At 40.7% G+C, this 19,977-nt stretch overlaps 1 protein-coding gene across 4 annotated transcripts in view; it reads right to left on the minus strand.

Annotated features, from left to right (window-relative positions):
• The window catches only part of EBF1 (EBF transcription factor 1), a 261,308-nt gene that overhangs the window by 89,694 nt on the left and 151,637 nt on the right, over positions 1-19,977 (minus strand). For all 4 annotated transcript variants that reach the window (XM_025895208.1, XM_018073650.1, XM_025895207.1 and 1 more), the window contains exons 3-4: positions 11,436-11,517; positions 3,442-3,583 (exon numbers count right to left, since the gene is read on the minus strand). In XM_025895208.1, the coding sequence (XP_025750993.1) occupies positions 3,442-3,583; positions 11,436-11,517 (224 nt within the window). The remainder of the gene's footprint in view (positions 1-3,441; positions 3,584-11,435; positions 11,518-19,977) is intronic.

Raw genomic sequence — 19,977 nt, forward strand, 5'->3', positions numbered from 1 at the left:
ACACAGAGATGGATGAAATAATAGGCCTCTGCCAGCTATTACTTTTAAAGATAGATATATTTATTTGAAAGACGAGCTTTTTAACCTGCTGGTTTCAAGCACAGCGTGTGGATACAAAACCATGATCTAAGGTCCTGGTTATACTCAGAGGAAAGAGCTACGAAAAGGAACTTTCATTTTACTGTCTGACGAGCAAGATATAAATAGAGATATGTTGGGTGTCCCAAAAATAATCCAGGCTACCTGTTAATGAGATGGTAAAACCCAAATGTGGAGACACCAGGCTCCTGAGTGGCTCAGGAGGTGCAGTTTTCTTTCCAGCTTTTTGGCACCCAAACTCTCTTTTTGGTGTTGCATAAACTGCAACTCAATGTTTAAGAGCAGTGTGTCCCAGCACAACTTTGTAAGGAAAAATAAGCTGGATATTGTCTAACTAAACTAGGCAATCAACACACCTTCTTGCTACATCCTGTCTCCCCTTTTCCCAGTCCTCACAAAGTCAGGCATTCATCTCTACTGCCATCAGATATTTGTGTTAAAAAGTTAAACACCTAGGAGAGTCCACAGGAGTACATTTGTCAAGGGCATATTATAGTTAGATCCCAGAATTTACAAACCTACCATCAGAAGTTGCTCACCAGAGCAATGAACCAGAGACAAACTAACCATGAGTACGTTCGCTTCCCATCTCCCCGTTTACGGACACTGCTCAGGTCAATCTGTCCTTCCCCTGAGGGAGGCAGAAAAGCTGGGAAGAGGAAAGGCAAACAAACTGTCTCTTTGATATTATCTGAGATAAAAATTCCAAAAACTGAAGAAAAATAATATATACTTCATGACTCGAACTGAAAATAAAAATTAATTTTCATGGAGGAAACTGTCATCTATTCCAATGGGTCTAAGGTTTGTGGAGGCTGCCCAAAATTCAAGAGCATTAAGCCTTTTCCTTTTATTTTTGTTTCTTTCGTTAAATGTTTTAGATATCCAACAGCATCATTTAAAACAGTTACTGGATTTTTTTTTTCCCCCTTTTTTCTTGGGCTCACATGTGCATAGAATTCCTGGAGAGCTGGATTGAAGGGTTTAGCTTAAAAAGAAAGGTTCCACCAAGCCTTTGGAAAGAGAGCAATTTTGTAGTGTGAAGGTTGCTATTCAAAAGTAAGAATTTACTAGCAGTTGCTTTATGAGGTTACTTGAGAGGTACCTGAGAAAGTAGATTAGAAAAATCACTTTTCCCACAAAAGGTACACATGGAGATATTTTGCAGATGTTGACTTCTAATATCAGCACAGTAACTAAGCTGTGTGTAGATGTCTAAGCAGAACGTTACCTTTTTTTTGTTTCTTTTTGCTAACAGAATTCCCTCAGGTTGTAAGAGTGGCAATGATATCTGTGGTAAAATGAGATACTACCTTGCATGAGTAAGAGCATTTATGTAGGAGAAATTAAGTACTTCATTGACCAAAAGCACACACTGAGAAGACTGAAATGGGGAAAAAAAGAAAGAAAAAAACCATGCAAAAATATGGCAACTACTTTAGTAGGAATATGAGTGAAAGAATAGGAGGATTTTTTTTTGAAAGACTAGACTTAATGGAAACATTACAAAGTTGAGCCGAGAGAAGTTTCCTTTTGTAATGTTCTTCCTTCTGCTAATTAATAAAGACAGAGTTCGTACATTCCTTATAAATTTTCAGTAAAAATTATGACAGTGGTTTGTTTATTAAATTAGGTTGTTGGCAGGATGAAAAAAAATTCTATAACATGAATTATGACTGAAAATGGTTCATAGCCTACATAAAAAGTTAGAGCTAAATAAATACAGATGTAAGTTATGTTTATATAATGAGAAACGCTGCTGAGCTAAGAATTTTAGGTTAGTAAGTGTGAACTACAGACCCGATTCTGCAAACACTTATCAATACCCTCAGCTTCTCTGACACAAGAAGCCTCATTGATCCCAACAAGACCATATGTGAGCATAATCTTAAATATATGCATAAGTGCTTGCAGGACTGATGCCTGAAAGCATAAACAGAATAAAATCTATTTACAGAGGAATCCTGAGTAGTAGAAACCCACACATTTTCCCATCTCTCAGCATTAATAATTTCTTTTAACATATCTAGTTAACATTTTTCTGAGTGGCATTTGCTTTCCCAGAGAAAATTTTATCTGGTTTCTTCAAACTCTTTGGAAAAATCTATTTAATTATTCATCAGATCCTTGGCAAATATTTGTGAAACAAACCAGCATAAAGGACTGGTGCCTTCTGCACTCTACTACTTCAATGGGAGCTGAGGGTACACATCTCTTAGAGGGAGCAAGCACCTATTGAATTTAGGATTATAAACAGCTTTGAAGACAAAGAGCTATTCTACCAAGCTGGAACAGAGAGAGGGGAGTGAAATGCCCTCTGTTTTTGTTTTGTTTTTCAGCAGTAGTCATCAACTTTGAGGACAAAGAGCAAAACAAAACATTAATCAAATCCAGATTTTTCAAAGCACATTTGCACTCAACAACTCCCATTTTAAGCACCTACAGTCACCAGCAGATGTTCCCTTCCAGGACCAGCTGACCCTACAGAAGAGATTACTGTCCCCCAGGCTACTTCCAGCCACGTGCCCTCCTCCCACCCTTGCTGGGGTATACTGTCCTTTCAGAAAAGCCAGACAAATTGCCTGGCACCATTTCTCCTTCAATCATTTCAGCAAAATAAGCTGGATTGGCAAAGAGTGATTATTTAAACGGTTTAATGCAAATGAACTTCATTGGACTGAAGGAGACCAGGGAGCAAGCAGACAACCATCTTAGCTGGCATGTCCATGGTGAAGAATAGCCTGGAGCAGGGAAGAGAGACAAACAGCTGTGACATGCAGGGAAGAGCAATGTCCTCAGCTGGCACAGCTGGAGCCAGAAGAGAACATTCATCCATGGCTTGAGTAAGCAGATGGATTTCCAAAAGGGCTCTGCTTTCATTTAGGGCAGTTCAATCTCCTAGAGAGCTCAGTACCCTATAGATAGAAGAAATCCAGTCCAAAATTTGGATACTGAGCATTTCAGAAAATATGCAGGATGCTTTAGATGTACAGTCAAAAATCAAGGCAATGGAAAAAAAAAGATCAGACTCCAATTTTGGGTGCTGAATAGATGGAACAAGCACAAAAAAAAAAAAAAAAAAAAAAAAGAAATCACCACACTCCACTGACACACAAGACAGACTTTGCACCCATGTTTGCTTAATGGTTTGTCATTTCAGTGCATTTAGAGCTGACCTACTTGAAAAATTTCCCCTTTGGTCTGGAGGCCAGTATCTTTAAAATATCCAGCCCCAAGGGTATAAACTGTTACAGGACAATTTGAAACCAGTAGCCAGAGACACAAACCAAACAAATCCACATTTAAAGTAGCAATGCCAACCAATGAAAATGATATGCCTACCATGTTCCAGATAAGAAGGCGTACCTTCCGAGGGATCGAGTCTTCGAGCTCTCCGCCCGTGCTTGGAATTGTTGTGTACAAACATATTGTCCGACACTGCCAACACATGGCCATCAACGTTGACTGTTGTAGACACCACGACCTGCAAGCACAAGAGCAAAACGTAGGAAAAAACTGGATATATCTGTATGTTTTTTAAAAAGCACAGAGTGTAATAAACTCAGTTAAATAAATAACAGCTGGGAGCTGTAGAAAATTGCATAGCTATTTCGCATAATAACTGGTGCTTATGCTGTACAAATCTAACAAGAGACGCTATTGATGAGTGGGTCTTTGGCATCGAAAGCTTTTGATGCAGTTTTAAGTCAAATTGCAGAGTTTGTAGCTGCATGGCAGACAGCACACTGTTAACCATCATTTTAACAAGAGGATCTTTATTAAGTATTTTTTCCCCTATACACAAGGGCAGCTGTGTTTCACCCTAAATTATCCCTCGGTTTCCATGCTGAAGTAGATAGAGCTGTTGACGTTGCAAATGAGAATAAAAGAAAACAAAAGTGTATTTTGTGAAGCTGTAATGAGAGTTGTTGCGTGCCTTACCCCCAGCCTTCTCTGCTGCCATCCCCTCAGTACAGTCACTGCAGGTTGTTGGACTTGCCCAAATTTCTCCCAAGCTCTATCTTAGGGAGTACGTATAGGTATGTTTGTGTACACATGCACGCTTGACAGTGGGGTCTTGATCTGGAGAACACAACCCTATTCATCCAGTGTTAGAATTATTTGTATTTCTCAACTTATCTCAATGTCAACACCTGGGATTTGGTTTGAGGTGAGGGAGACAGAGCAGGACTACACTGGAGGCAGGATCCGACACTTCTGGTCCCCAGAGTAGCCTGAGATGGGAGAGGAGCCAACCCAGTAGGGGCAAACAGGCAAATGTTGGGTCCAGAGTAGAAGACCCAGCTGCTCAGAGGTGTCCAGAGGGACCCTTCAAACCTGAGGCTCAGTAGGCACCATCATAAAGGAAATTCCTGTTCAGGCTGAGGGCACCTGAGCCATGAGACATCATAGAGGAAACAAGGGGATGCACGGGACAAGTCCCTTGCAGAGCTGCGAGCCCATCACACCGGGTCTCCTCCTACCCCATTCAGACCAAGCAGTGTCAGACTCCCTAGCTTTCATTCAGCCATCCCTCCCACAATATTTTCCCAACAATGTCATTCCCAGTGTTTTACCCCAGCCAAAGATTTGGCCTTCAGCTGATTGCTGGTTTGCCAGAAGCACGCATTGCCTTCGAGAACTTTGACTAAAACAATAAGAAGAAATGACCTACACTTCTCCTTACATTAAACAGGGAAAGGGATTAAAGACTGAAACCCACAGAGATATGTTTATTCATGCGACCTCTTACAACCAAATATAATAATTGTCTGTTAATTGCAGTTTCAGCTCCCACCTCATGCTTCGACATGTGAAACAGCAATCAGCAGCTCCTGTTTAATCCACCTATTATGTTGACTAATTAACTTTGCTCGACAGTTTATTTCTTCCTCCATTATCAGCCCCTGTCAGCCGCAAGCACACTGCCGCAAAGGGGGACCTCAGCCCTTTTGATTGATCACCGATAGATTGACATGCAGATTAATTTAATTAGAATCACCTCACTTGAGAAATGAAAGACAATGGCAAGGGGGCTAATAGATCTGCTCTTATAATGAGGCAAGCCTCCAGAGCCACGGCAGAGGATTTCTGATTTATTTTGCTGAATTCCCCAGTCGCTCTGAAAGGCTCTCGCTTTAATTGTTCTTGGTTTTGAGAGGCTTTAGCCTCTGAAGAGGTGAAATGCTTTACAAGGATTGGCAAACATTGGTTCAACTCTCTCAGGAAGCTGCTGCCTCTCAAAGTTGGTCAAATGGGGACACTTAAAGGATCGCTTACAACTATTCAATTCCATCACTTGAATTGGATGGGGGGGGGAAGAAAAAGTGAAAGAAAAAATTTTCTACCTATTTCTGGCCCCTGATTAAAACACTCAAAAAGTAGGCAAAGCTGTTAAACTGCCCATAGCCCATTCCAAACTCTTTGTCTTTAAAAAGAGGAATACAAAAGAGAATAGTTTGTATTGAAAGGATCCTAAACCCATCCCTCAGAATGGCATTCCAGGCAATAGATTTTTGTATATGTTTTAAGTGGAAGATATTAAAATACAGAATAAATTATTCAAGAGCTCTTATAGATGGAAATTTCAGGAAAAGGAAGCACCAAACACTACAGGAAAATTTTTCTGAAATCAAACTAAGGGGAAAAAACCCTAAGCCCTATATATAAAATTCCAAAAGGGATTTCAAAAGTAATTTATCTATTGCATTCCTGAGGGATAGAATAAAGTTTATAATATTTTCAATAAAATATGATCTTATAGTAAGTGGCTCAGGGTTTGCAATTCTATTTGTGCACTTGCAACCATTGTAAATTCTTTGCAACTGGGATTTTGAGCCAAATCCTTGGCATTACCTGTCACAGTTCCATGACTTATGCTAGCTCTTATCTTCTTCTATGGGTCTGATTAGATGCATATGAAAATTAACACAGTTACAATTAATAACAATGGCTACAAGATAAAATATTTTCCTCAGTTCTAAAATGCTATAAGTACACACAGATTTCCCACTGAGGCTGATCAATCCTGTGCTGAAACCAAAACTTTTGAACATTTCTAGAAATAGGATTCCAGAAAAATAATGAGTCAAGAGTACTAACAGTAAGGTAGTTCTCAAACCTGTGAAAATTCTGTATTTAAGTAGCTGTTGGTATACATGCACCTTTCTAGGGAAGAACTTCAGGAGAAAATCCTGGCAAGGTTTTATGTGAGTAAATCTACATTTAATTCCCCCCCTCAGGTTTCCAAAACTGTTGATGCAACATATTTTGAATTACTTAACAGTGTCTTCCTACCTCCCTCCTGAACAGAGAGTTTGATTTACTACAAAGAGACCACATTGGTGTGGTTCTTCGGTGTCGTTAGCAGAAGAAACTATAAATGGAATCCCCAAGAGAAACTGTTTCCAGTTGCAGGAAATGCAGAAAAAAACCCTCTTATGTGTCTGTTTGAAAAAAAAAGATTATTCATAGTGCACCTGTAAGAAGCAGCACACGCTTACTGCTCAATTCTTTAAATGAAAATTCTCATTAATAGAGGAATACTGAGCATACATGGCACTAACAAAATATTAATGCCTCCAATTATTAACAGAGAAAAAAAGCACCTTGAATATTGTTTGCCACAGTTACCTACTTGGATTGCTACAGAGCACTTAACATACTTACAAGTTCAACTCATATTTTTTAATCTAAAAAAATACTACAGTCTCCTCATTTTGATTTTGAAATGACTGGGATATGTTCAAGTTAAAGCACATGCTAAAACTAATTTGTGGAGAAATCATAAAATTAGGGGGAGGGGAGAGCCAAAGTATATGTGGAATAGGCACTGAGGCATCCTAAAACACAGACTGTAGCAAGAGGGAAAGGCACACTACAGTTTAATAAATGATTAATGAGGTGTTGACACATTAATGTAAGCACGGGGACAACCAGGCCTGCCAAATCTCAAACCTTTCCAAATTTTGTCAACAAAACACAGTTTTAATTTGGGACAGGCAAACATGGAAAATGATTTTGAGCTTTAGCTTTAGCCCTTCATAGATTTTGAATTTAAATCCTGTATCAACAGCAGGGGAGACAGAGGTATGAAAGAAACACATCAGTTTACAACTTTCTTCAATGAACTTGGCACTATCAACCGCAGTAACGTATCCCAGCTCTGTGAATTATTCCTCCTGCCATTAAATATTTCAGTTTGTGAATACTTTGGGGCTTAGTTGGGTTTTTTTTTAATATTCAGAGACCAGGAGCCTGGAGATCAAGCTATTTATCCACGTTTAGCACTCGGTCTGTTTATTTGGTATAGTACCTCACCTAATATGTCAAAATTAAGCATTGCACGACTCCTCATTTTTAGCCACAGCCCATTAAGCTTTGCTAACTGATTAAGACATAGCATGTTCCTTGTGCTTTCAATTTTCTCCAGTGTATGGTGAAGGATCTGATATTTTTCAATGTCTTCAGCAGCCAGTGGCAAAGGCAGAGAAAATCTGGTTAAGATGATTTCCAGGTTTGAAGTATGTCATTAGTGTTAAACCTGTAACTCCAGTGGTAGCAACTCTTCTGAAAGATGTAAATGGCTTGAGCATATCTTTATTTTCATCACCACTTGGTGACCTCTTCCTGCGATGTATTGACTTCTTTATTCTAGTAACCAAAAATCACTCCCAGTTTAACAAGACACTCAAAAAGGTGCCAAACTTAAAGCACATAAGTACAATACACTCAATAATTTTGCTCACGTGCTCAAGGACAGGCCGAGCACTTAATTACCTTGTTGAATTGGGCCACAGCTCTCACTGCTATTTTCCAGTCTTCCTTTTTTTTTTTTTTTTTTTGCCTTTCCCTTCTCTGGGGATGAAGCCTTGCATGTCCAAATTCCATTATCTGGGATTCATGAAGCATCATCTCTGTCTCTTATGCAAATTTGCAATAAGACACAAGTGGCTTCAATTCAAACATGAGTGGCAGCATCCCATGGAGGCAAACGAGCAGCCTCGGCTGCAGAAGAGGCTGTGGTAACAGAATCAAACAGTATGGCAATTTCTAAGTGACTTTCAAGGTTTTCATAATAAGTGAATGTTTGGGGTTTTACACAGTGACACAGCCTGAAAAGTTTTCTCTAAATTAAAACTTGACATGTGTCAGTTTGCAAGCAGTTGTGCTAAAACAAGAACAACAAGATAACTAGGGCACCTGGGTTTCATTAATTACAATAACATACAAAACTGTTTAGATTGTATGAATGAGTTTTTAGTTCTGAAAAATAAAATCTGGGCAGAGTTCACCCCTGACACCATCTACTTCGTAGTATTATTATTACAACTAATTGGGGTGCTATAGCCCATCCCACAGAGAACGATGACTTATTGTGATGAAGAATGTAAAACCAGACTGAGCATCTGCTCGATGGGGTTTCTGGAATAAAAAGGCAAGGTTGGACAAAGGTGATAACACATGATAACACCAAATGTTTTGTGCAATTGGGTTGGTGAAACATAGAGAGTAAATTATTTTCTCAAGGACAAGCAGGGAGTCTGTAGCACAGCTGAAAGCTCAACTCAGCTGTGTGAGTCCCTGCATAGTACTTGACTTCTCCTCCCTGACTGTCTCCTTCTGCTAATAGAGACACAACTAACACAGCCAGGGCCAGCACTGCTCCAGCATGCAGTTTTGCTGGCACTCCACACTGCTCCAGTTGTCACATGCCTGGACATCTCAGACATACAGAGAAATTTATTTCCTTCCAGGCCCACAACAGCTTTTACGTTAGACTTATCACACTCCCACATTTGCACAGAAAGTTCAGGATAAAACTTCCTAATTCATTTCTGTTTGTGAGTCTGAATGAAGTTTCACACACAGGTCGCCTGAATCAACACACACTCTGCCTCCTCCCTGTACTTTCTTAACATCTATTATATCATACGATAATCAGACAATTCCCTGCTGCAGGGAAAAAACCCAGCCCTAAAATTGACTCAGAAAGGAAATTTTCTGCAGGGCTGGTCCTCAGATAGTGCAAGACTTGTGTCCTTGACCCTTCACTGCTACTCCCACCAAAACCATAAACTATGTTCCAAGAACTACTAGCAACTTTTGGGGACTGACGTGTGACAGACCATGGCCAAAAGTTGGACAAATCTCTGCACAGCTTCGAAGTCCAGCACAGATAGGGGAATGAAGGAAAGAAAAGTCTCTGGGGTTTGTGTAAAATGAGTATGCTACTATTTAATAATTATCTGGAAATATCTTATCTTTATGTTTTTTAACCAGAATTTTGACATCATCATTAGAGACCTTGTAAGTCACTGGCAACATTTCAAAGGTAGCTGATAGCAAACCCTCCACTGACTTCATAGGGGCCCAGATTTCACTTGATTCCTACACAACATTGCCTCAAACATCTAGAAGCATCATATCATTGAGATACTATATGCATGCTTGGTCCTTTTCACCCTAAGAAATTATAAATGAAGCCTGGGCTCTATAGAGTCCAGCTGTTTTATTTTAAGAAGTCTATTGCTAAAAGAGCAACAAGTTCAAACTTAAAAAAAAAAAAAAAAAGGAAAGAAACAAAAGCATCTATTGTAAAACAATAAGCCTGGGCACTGAACAGAATGCTGAGAGCTTCAATACCACCCTGTATTATAGTAGGAGTGGTTCACTCGGCTGAAAGTGATTAATTTCTTGAAAATGCTAAGGTCACACTAATTGACATGACCTGTGTAATTAAGCAGTCTCTGTTTACACATGGAAAGCTCAACTGCTGTGAAGCTGGGTTTGTATGACAGAATGTCTTTACAAGTCAAGAGATCAACAACCTTTCCTATGTCCTACCTACCCGCTGACACAGGCTCCTGATTGCTGTTCTGAGAGAACACGCAAAGGCATCACCATATGAAAATCAGCCTCGAGCCTGGACGAGCACAAACCCAGCAGAGTGTACATGTTGTGAAGCAAGCTCTGACAGGCCCCAGGGGTGACTGCTTGGACTAAACCCCTGTGCTGCTGAGAGCCCTTTTTCCACCTTCTCTCTCAGTGATAATGCCCTCTCGAATCACAGGAGAAACACGACGGAGGGAGGAGTGTGGGGTGAGAAGCCGAGGGCTCTGCCTTGTAACACTAGCTTTTATACTGATTAATTTAATCCCTGTGGCCACATCTCCTCATTTCTGCACTTCTATGCTCAGGGACAAATAACACCCTTCTGCCTTCCAGCGTTGCTGCAATTAAGCAGTTCAACAAAAGACATTCCACATATAAATAATATTGTCATTTACATAATATTTAGCACTTTTATTGAAGTGCGACAATGCTGGAAAAGAAGCAAACATGGTCCTGAATCACTACAGAAAGCAAATGTATTTTGGAGTTGTCTTCCTCTAGAGACCCGTGTGGTCTATGGAACAAATCTCTTGTTTCTTCCTCAGTACCCTGAGGCAAAGCCACACTGACAGGCTCTACCATGTTTTCTCCCTGTGCTATATACACTCCTCCTACCAAAAGAGGAGGTCCTTTGACTCTCTACCCCATATTTTTATTCAGCACATACTCAGATAAAGCATTATTGTCACAGCTAAGGGATCATGTCTTCAATAAAAGGGTTGGAGCATCTATTTCTCAGTATTGCCACCACTTCACACTGCTGCCAGCACTGGCAAAATGCATGTGCAGACTATCTTCCTAAGGGACAGCAATGTTCTTGATCCCAAAAGCAGTCGTGGACATAGATGTAGCATAAAAAAACGTCTTTGGTCTTCTGAAGCTGTGTTGAAACTGCAGCTCCCAAGTGCCATATGCTGCAGCATTGGGGAATACCAGACCAAAACATCCCAAGAAAGATACACCCAGTGGTAGTTTTTTCTAAGTTCTGACTAGAGGGATGGACCTTCATCTCACTGATGCACGTTTGAGTCTTTACCACTGCTAAAGAGTAACTGCTGATTTTATTAATTGCTCTTACACCCTCTTCTGCCCCTTCCAATAAACATGGTTCTCACTTAGCATTTCCATGAAGAGAAATAGTTCTCCAGGCAGAAAAGAATGTCTCAGAGTCCCATAACCAAAAACAACAGTGAGATCATTTTGATTTTTTTTTCATGCTTTCCCTTCCGGGGGAGAAGACATTATCTTTAAGAGTTCTCTTGTCCAGAGCAAGAAAACCCAACTACTTCCTGCCAATTCTGCAGTGACAAGAAGTCCTCAGGCAATATTTTGTGACCTTATGTTTTTAGCATCTTCCAATGAATTACTAGGTTAGTTTGGGTCAAAGTACTTCTGTCCCTAACAGCTGCTGATTTTTAAAGGAGGAAGCGTGTCTGACTGACCTGGAATCGACGCATGTCTCGAGGGTTTCCGGCATTTTTTAGGCAATTTTGGTTACATTTGAGGAAAAATTTCAAGAAGAACCTGCGGATAAAGAGAAACGGACATTAATGTCTTATAAACAGTCTTATAAACAGTATTACTATGTGACATCTGCACATTTGGTCCAACAAAGACTTATTTATGTTCATATTTCCAACTCAGACAAATCATCCCACTGACCATCCAAAGAGGAAGTGGAGCTTGCATGGGCCCCAATCTAGCAAAACATGTAAGCACACCCTAAATATTTACTAATTATTACTATTTATTATTTATTAAGCATTAATTTCATGTTTCTGTTGTGTCAGAGCCATTAAATTTTGCAGTCAGTCCCTCTACCACACTAAATGGCCAGGCTCCCTGTGCCATCCAGAGCAGCAAGGAACAGACACATAAGTCAGCACAGCAAAAAGAGGACAGAAAAATGTCGTATACGAAAGTTCCCTTATGTATAAATGAGGTTTTGTTTTACAAGTTCACTGTCATGTGCAAATTTTTATTTAATACAAAAATACTGAAAATGTTCCATACAGTTGAAATCTCCCTTCCGTGATTAAACCCTGTTTGTGAATAAAATTAATGCTCAAATAGTGGCTAGTGGGAGCCCAAATCCCTGAGAGGAGAAGGGGGGAAGTCTTGGTTAAAAGACTGACTTCATGGAAAAATGAAATATTTTTAATGCAGTCTATTTCCTGACCATACACAGTTCACTGAAGTAGCTATATGACCCTGACATATATCTCTAAGAAAAGACACTGCATTTTACAAAGCCAAAGAAAAAAGCAAACATTTCACTGAAAATATTTCCTTCAGTGTTATGCATCAGTGGACTGTAAACTCATAAAGACAAGTCAATGAATAATAGTGGGTCTCAGATTCCAGGCTTCCTCCCTGAAAGCCAAAGTTTATCAGCCTTTTGTCCAAAATAAACTACAGACTAAGGTCTACTAAAGCTCAGCCGTGCAAAGTTTAATCCTGCAGCAAGTTCAAACCTCAGTGTAACGAGACAGCAGCATTACACATGCAATAACCACCAGTGACTAAGCAGAAGTTAATCTGCCCTGTTCCCATGTCCAGGAGTGGGGTGGGGTACAGTTTGACCCTGTTTTACATTCAATCTGAAAGCATCCCTCCTTTAGCACCCAAACTGAACACTAGGTCAGCAGAATTTGCACAGACTGCCACCAAGAAAGGCAACACTGCAGGGTAAACAGCTTCAGAAAATCCGTTTTTGATGAGCAGCATTCTTTGCCCTGCTCTAGTTGTGATGCTGCCCCCCAACAAGGCAAGTTTTGGTGCTTGCTGCTCCATGTCAAAAAAATCATACTAGACAAATGGCTACAAGGACAAATTGAAACTCCAAGGGACTGTTTTCATTAAAGAAATGCAAGGTAATTTAGAAGGATTATAAAATGTGATGCTTGGGATTATCAAGGACTGGATCTCCTGACCCAGGGAGTCCCTTCTAGACCTGAGCTTCTAAATAAGAGCAAGCAATCAACACAAAATAAACAGCCACCACACTTGAACAGGGGTTTGGAGACAGTGTTTGTTTACACTAAAATAAAGAACAGTGTTAGTCATTGCATTTTCTCATCAAGCAGCTTTTGATATTCAACAACGCAAAGGTGGTGCTATTTGTTGTACGTGTATGTGTCTTTTTAAGCCTCTAATGGCCAGCTGTGACAGCCTGACTCAGATTGTGTAGAAGGAGCTGTCAGCACAAATCTTGGCATCTCGAATCCAGACAACTGCTTGCCACCAGGCGAGGGTTTGTGCTCGTGCCAGAATGGATTTTGAGAGACAAGCAAATAGGGCATTAATTCCGCCAAAGAAAAACGAAAAGCGGGGAGAATTCAGGATCTTACACTTCAGATGATGGCTTTCCTGTCAACAGCTCGTCATTTAGCTCACAAGCTATGAAGGGCACGGACATCAGATCCCTCTTGCCCTAAGCTGGCCCTGTCTTGCGAAGCGCTGGCAGGATCCAGAGACCACCCCTCTGCGCGACATTGCTCGCTGAAATAAAAAGCCTGGCCATCTGTTGGGAGGCAAAGACATCCCTGTCAGCTGGTGCCTACAGCCTCGAACAGGTCCTTATGTGGCAAAACCTCTCAGAGCCACTCACTCTTTGGGGAGAAGCTGGCGCTGCCCTGGGTTTACCGGGGGATTTTGGTGGCTTTGCTGAGTTCCAAGCCCAGCAGCCTTCCCCCGTCTGCTGCAGCCCTGGAGCAACACCTTGGCTCCAGGGGGAGCAGGGACATGCAATAGTTAGAAATATCTGTGGTGACAGGCAGTGTCAGCCATGCAAACGTGGGAAGCACCTTCATGGTTTGGCTTTGCATAGCACACAAGTGATGGCTAATGAGGGTTGGTGGGTTGATTCAAGGCCCCCCAAAAAAAATCGAAAGCTCTTTGTGAAGCTCTCTGGAGAAACACTGGGCCTTCCCTCCCTTTACAAAATTTGAGCTCATGCCAATTCAAAGGCTTGGAAAATCACTAGAAAATACAAGAGTTGGTTTTTGGATTCTGCAAAACTCTAACCCAAACTTTCAAAGTCTAACTCCATTTGCACTGTGCTATATCCCCCAAAGGCTACAGAAGTGTCACCAAAATAAACTGCAGAAGAAATGAAGCTCATCTGTTTAAACCTACCAAAAAACCTCAGGCAAGCAAGCAAGCAAACAAAACTTCCTTTGAATTAAACCAACTCCAGAAAAAAATTAACTTGAAAAAATAACTGTTTTCAGAGGAACCCCAAGCTTACACAGCCAAGTTCACTCACTGCATTTTAAGCAAAAAGTCACCAGTTTACACAACACATTCTGCCAAGCGCTGTATTTTAATTCCACTGAAAGACAAAACAAACTATAGGCTGCACTTTGTTTAGGAACACACCAGAGCTGGAGTCCCCCCGGCTACACAAAAGCATCCCACACTCATCCAGGCGAGAGCCGAGCGGCTCCCGAGCTGGCACAGCACGCGCCGGCTGACGGTCTCCCCCCACTTTGGCAGGAAGGTGGATGAGAACAGATTAAGACAAGGGTAGAGCAGAGCATTTTGATTCATGGGGTTCAGCCCAGTCTCTTGGTTCCTGCTTCAACTGCTTGTTCAGGTGCCTTCATCACCTCGAGTCCGGTCCTGCCAGCCTTGCTCATTAGCAACACTTCACTCTGCAAATAGTTCAGATTTAGATTGACAGGACTGGTCCAGGAGAAGTGCCAATAGAACTGAGCTCTTTGGAAGTATAAACCTCCATCCCCGTTTGTTTGCATCTAACTGCTTCACAGAGGGTTATTTTTTTCAATTCTTTCTCCACATTTGGCAGGGTTGTATAGCATTATTAGTAACCACAGAGGATATATAGCACTAATACTAACTACTGGAGTCTGAAATTCATTTCGAAGATGAAAAAAATGTGCAAAACACAGGAGTCTCAATAAAATCTTCAACTTTAACTCTCTTTCCAAACTTACGTGATTGCTGAATACCCGTTCTTCTGCCACACAAGACTCAGTCATCAATTATATTTATTGCTACCATTGAAGGTTTATTTTTTTTGCATGAATCAACCAAAACATATTTTCTGACTCCCTTCCTGACTACTAACATCCCTGGTGTGAAGAGCATTTGTGCATATGGAGCAGAGAAATACAAGCCAGCTCCATATGATTCAGCTCAATTCAGAAACACACAAACTTTTACAAAGCTCTTGGCTTTACTGTCTTACATAGGTATTAAACTAAAGGACTCCATGCTCCACCCCTTATCCTACAGACACATGGTTGGAGGGTATGGGAGTGAAGTTTTGGGGAAAACCAGTTAATTTTAGATTGCATTTAGGTGTGCTAAGATGCAGCTCAGTGTGGGCTGCAAAAACTACTCAAGGAGTGAAGTTGCTGAGCAGTTAATCCACGCCATGGCACTGCACTGCTACAAATCTCTGAGTAACTGCAAGGTCCAGTGTAGAAATACAACCTTCAGCTAAATACAAACTCCCAGTTTGAATCAGGCCCCAAATTAATGTGAACTTCTCTCTGCCAGGCTCTAACAAATGGGTTATTGGCTGTTCCGGGAGTGTTCTCCCCTTTTCTCCCAATTTGACAGAAAATTCCTTTTTGGGGATGAAGATTTATTTTTTTTTAATAAAACTGCTGCATTCCCTCAAAGATTTTGGTGCCTCCACTCTCTGCTAAGGAGGAACTCTACCCCATCCCTGATTGCCACAGCTGCCTTCCCATGCTGCTGCTTCCACCTCCTGACACCAGCTCCCTTCTTGCTCCTGCTCCTTCCATCCTTGGATTCTCCTCATTCCACTGACAGATCTAGTGAGCACACTACCAGCTGGAGGTCACTCCACTTTTATAAAATCCTCCCTGCCACTCACTGCTGCACATACTGCCCATCACACTGCAAGACTTTTGGGTTTCTGCAACACCCTCCCCAGTAGCATCCCACTCTTTGCCACTGCTAACTACCACAGGGATTTAAATTAAATACACGAGAGAAATGGAAATTCTAGCAATGAAGATGTAAAAGGATTTTCCCCTCATACTTTTCTTGCCATTACAAATTAGTACCCATGTTAATTAAAAATAACTGAAGAGTTAAATTAAAGAAAGCAGGCTCTGACATGATCAACGTTTGCTCTTCTGTCACTCCCCTGAATTTAAAGGAACTCAAACATGAAGGTTTAGCAGGAGGATTTTCTTACCATTGCCACAATAAATAGGTCTGTGGAACGAGAAAAAAATAGTTGGAAAGAAGACGTGCTGCATTCCTGATGCTGAAGAAAAGCTTGTTTGTTCCTGATACATTGGAGAAGTTGTTCAAGAACAGTTCCTCCATGTGAAAATACGACAGCTGTCATGCTGCCAAGGTCAGCCAGACCAGTGGCTATCCAGAGAGTGAGTGCTGGTTATACAACTTAAACCTGGCTAGGGCAAACAAAATTGACAAAACACACCTTTTCTGAGGTATAAACACATTTGAGAGAAAAAGGGCAACTTTAGACTCCTGGATGAAACACAGCAGTAAGTATATGTGGGTTTGTAAAATTAGTAAAACCAAAATACATGGGCCACGGGGACAATTAGCAACTTTCCATCAGATAAAAGGATTGCATGCCCATTCTGTACGGCACACCAATTCAGCAGAGTACTAAATATGTGCATAAATTTAAATATACAAGCAGTACTGATGGAGACAAAGCTACTACTCACATACTTCAGCACCTCGCAGACCCAGCTCTGCTGTCAGCCTACGTGATACTACAAATACAGCTGTCTCAAACAACATCTGATGGGTATTTTAGCTGTGGTGAAAACATAGCATATCAAGAAGTATCAAAGCCCATCCAAGAGTAAGCCCTGTGTGTACTGCCTCTGTTATGTTTACTTCTTCAGGGTTTTCTCTGCGCTTTTCACACACTTCTCCCTTTCTCAATCAATAACTTCTCCTGCACCTACTGGTAACTTGATCTAGTTAGTAATTTACCACTAAAATAAAAATATAGAGAAAATGTATTGCTTAATGCAATTTAACTTGGAAAAGTAAATAATCAAAAGGTAGAGAGAGAAGGTTTAGATTAGATATTGGGAAAAAATTCTTCCCTGTGAGGGTGGTGAGGCCCTGGCACAGGTTGTGCAGTGAAAGGGGGGGGGCAAATTCCTTAGCATTTAAGGTATGAAAATTCATATTATTAACGAGTCTACTGTTGCAGTTTTCTATTTTGGAGTGGGGTTTTGTTGGGTTTTAGGGGTTTTTTCCCCTTAGACCTTTTCACATACAACTCACTGATTATATCAGGTACCCTATTCACAAAAGAATAATTGAGACTGATATTTACCAACATGAGGCTGCACATGGAAATCAAACACAGGCATGGGGAAAACCTCCTATTACCCACATGTTCACAGCTGGATTTTACTTGGCTCTTTAGTCAATAAACAGCAGTAGCTACCTTTTGTGGCATTTTTACAACAGGAAATTTATTCTGCAGAAGAGAAATTAAATGCCAGATACAGCCATCTAACTCTCTTCTAAACATAACCTCTTGAGTTGTCAAATATCCTAATTAAGAAAAAAAATCTAAATCTGCCCTCTGTGGATTCAGAGTTCTCACTGATTTAAAATGGAAGCAAATTCAGACATGCTTTTACGGGATGTCAAACAATTCACTGGTTTGCAAAATAAACAAACAAACAAACACAAAGCCTAAACTCAAAGCCTGGAAAATTATTTATTTTGCTAGAGAATATATATCTTCTTCCTGAACTGCAGAAAAGGTCCAAAAAAAGGCAACATGACAAGGAGAATAAGCCTCAAGCAGCTGAAATCTGTTGACAGAGATTCTTCAGGCAGTGCCATAATAACAGAAACAGAATAGTCTCCTCCGTTGTTTTTGTGAACTTGCTCTGGCTCCCGGAGCTCCAGCACTGCCAGGGTTTGCTGTTATCAATACAGTAAATATTCAGCTCAGCACAGCAAATAGCTGAGGAGGCACCCACATAATCACCAAATCAGGAGGCAGGACTGCCCAAACCAGCCTTAAATTACTCATTGCTCGCTTCAGCAAGTGTTCCCAGTCACTTTTCCTCAGGTCTGTGTGTTCTGCACAGCGAAGCACAGCATATCAATTTTTCATCTTGCATCTTCTGGACTTCTCTAGCTCTCTGATACTGAGTTATAATGCATCAGAGAAATTTAGAGTAGTTTGGGAAAGTGTGTTTGGCATTTTCTCCCATGAGTGAGTTAAAATCCCAGAGAGACTGTTTTGGTTTATTTTCCCAGACTTTTAATAAGAAAAGAAAGAGATAACACCATCAAAAGACAACATCATGAAACAGAATTAAGAATAGTCCAGAGGCAGGTTTGAGTGCTCAGTTTTCTGTAATTTAATTTTGCCCCCAGGTCTGACTTTTCAATATTTTTTTTTCCTTAAAGTAGTAAAAAATCTGAATTTTCCTATATCTCCTTACTTGTGCCCAGCTCCATTATCTAAAAATTTATTAAATTTGAACTGCAGCTACCTTCATATCACACAAAAACAAAAAAGTTGGGAGGACTTTACACCATCTGTGTGCAGAATATATACCATCTATTTGGTTTACGGCAGCTCGATCCAAGATATCTGAACGTACACAAACCCTTTACACTGCCTTGACACAAACAGCACAGTGAGATCAGCAGAGGAGCACTTGAGCCCCGTGCACAGCTCAGTTGTCAGCTTACATAGCACAGAAACCTCCCAGCACTGCCTTTCTTCGCATACTTTAAATCACAGATTGCTCTTTACGAGCTGATGGGCCAGTGCTTTAGCTGAAATTGTGACAGACTTTCTAGCATTGAAGTATTTTATTATCAAGTGAGTACAGTTCCACAACCAACAGAATTTATCCTGATTTATTTAGCAAAAACCCCAATATTTTATTGATTTGTTTCAGTTTAACCACTTTTCCTTCACTCTTTCCCTATTTCACTGCTGTTTCACTCCTCAAACACCAGGGCATAAAAGTGGGTTAACTATTTTTAATTTTTACTAAAGACATTAGACTTCAGTCGCTGGAAAAAAACTATAAACCAGCTCTGTGGTCCGTCATAGTTCACACAATGCCACTGAATTAGCAGCCCTGCCAGAGTCATACTTTTCCTAAAAGAACCTCTGTTCAGCGTAAGTGATGACAGATAACAGCATTGCTGTTATTGCAACACGATATGAGTATTTGGTTGCCTGCTACCTCAAGGTAAACTCCTGTAACTTTAGCAAGGTCACCAAAAAGCAGCAGCAGTATCAAAGTCAGGGTGTGTTGGAGAGCAGTGCTAATCCAGCCATCTGAAGCTGCTTTTCTCACAGCAAGCATGGGACCCTAAAACGTGTCACCTTGAGCTGAGGGTGCTGATGACATGTTTCTTTCATCAGCTTCCTGAGAAAGTTATAAAGATTCACATGGTGAATATTTCATGTGTGGGAAACACATTTCCCACCTTTCCCTGGATCAGGCACATGCAAATCACCTGCATGTAAAACTGTGTGCAATCTGCTCACAAATACAATAATTAGTGATTCCTCAAACAACCTGACACCAACAATATCCTTAAATAACATCAACACACCAGTGCTATTGCCCAAATCTGAAAAACCCAGAGGGTGAGGCTGTTTAAAGGACATGTGCATTATACCCTCTGGCCAGAGTCTGAGCCTCTGAAGCACTGAGAAAATTTTCTGCACAAACAGCCATGAAGTGCTACTCAAACCCCACCTGAACAGATGCATCCTGGAACGCTTACACCAGGTGTAGACATGGTGTAACAACAGTGTTCTCTCCTGAGACCTGGCTCAGAACCTGCTCAGGTTTGTTCTCAAGATTTTTTTCTTTTTTTTTTTAAGTGGAAAGTGCTTTATGTTAAAAAAAAAAATAAGAAAAAAAGCCAGGAGGTCTGTTTAGACTGATATGGAAATTATTTTTCACCAGATTTATGTGCAGGACTCATGGCCTGAAG

This window comes from Manacus vitellinus, unplaced genomic scaffold, assembly GCF_001715985.3.
Source record: "Manacus vitellinus isolate BGI_N305 unplaced genomic scaffold, ASM171598v3 scaffold_25_pilon, whole genome shotgun sequence".
Lineage (NCBI taxonomy): Eukaryota > Metazoa > Chordata > Aves > Passeriformes > Pipridae > Manacus > Manacus vitellinus.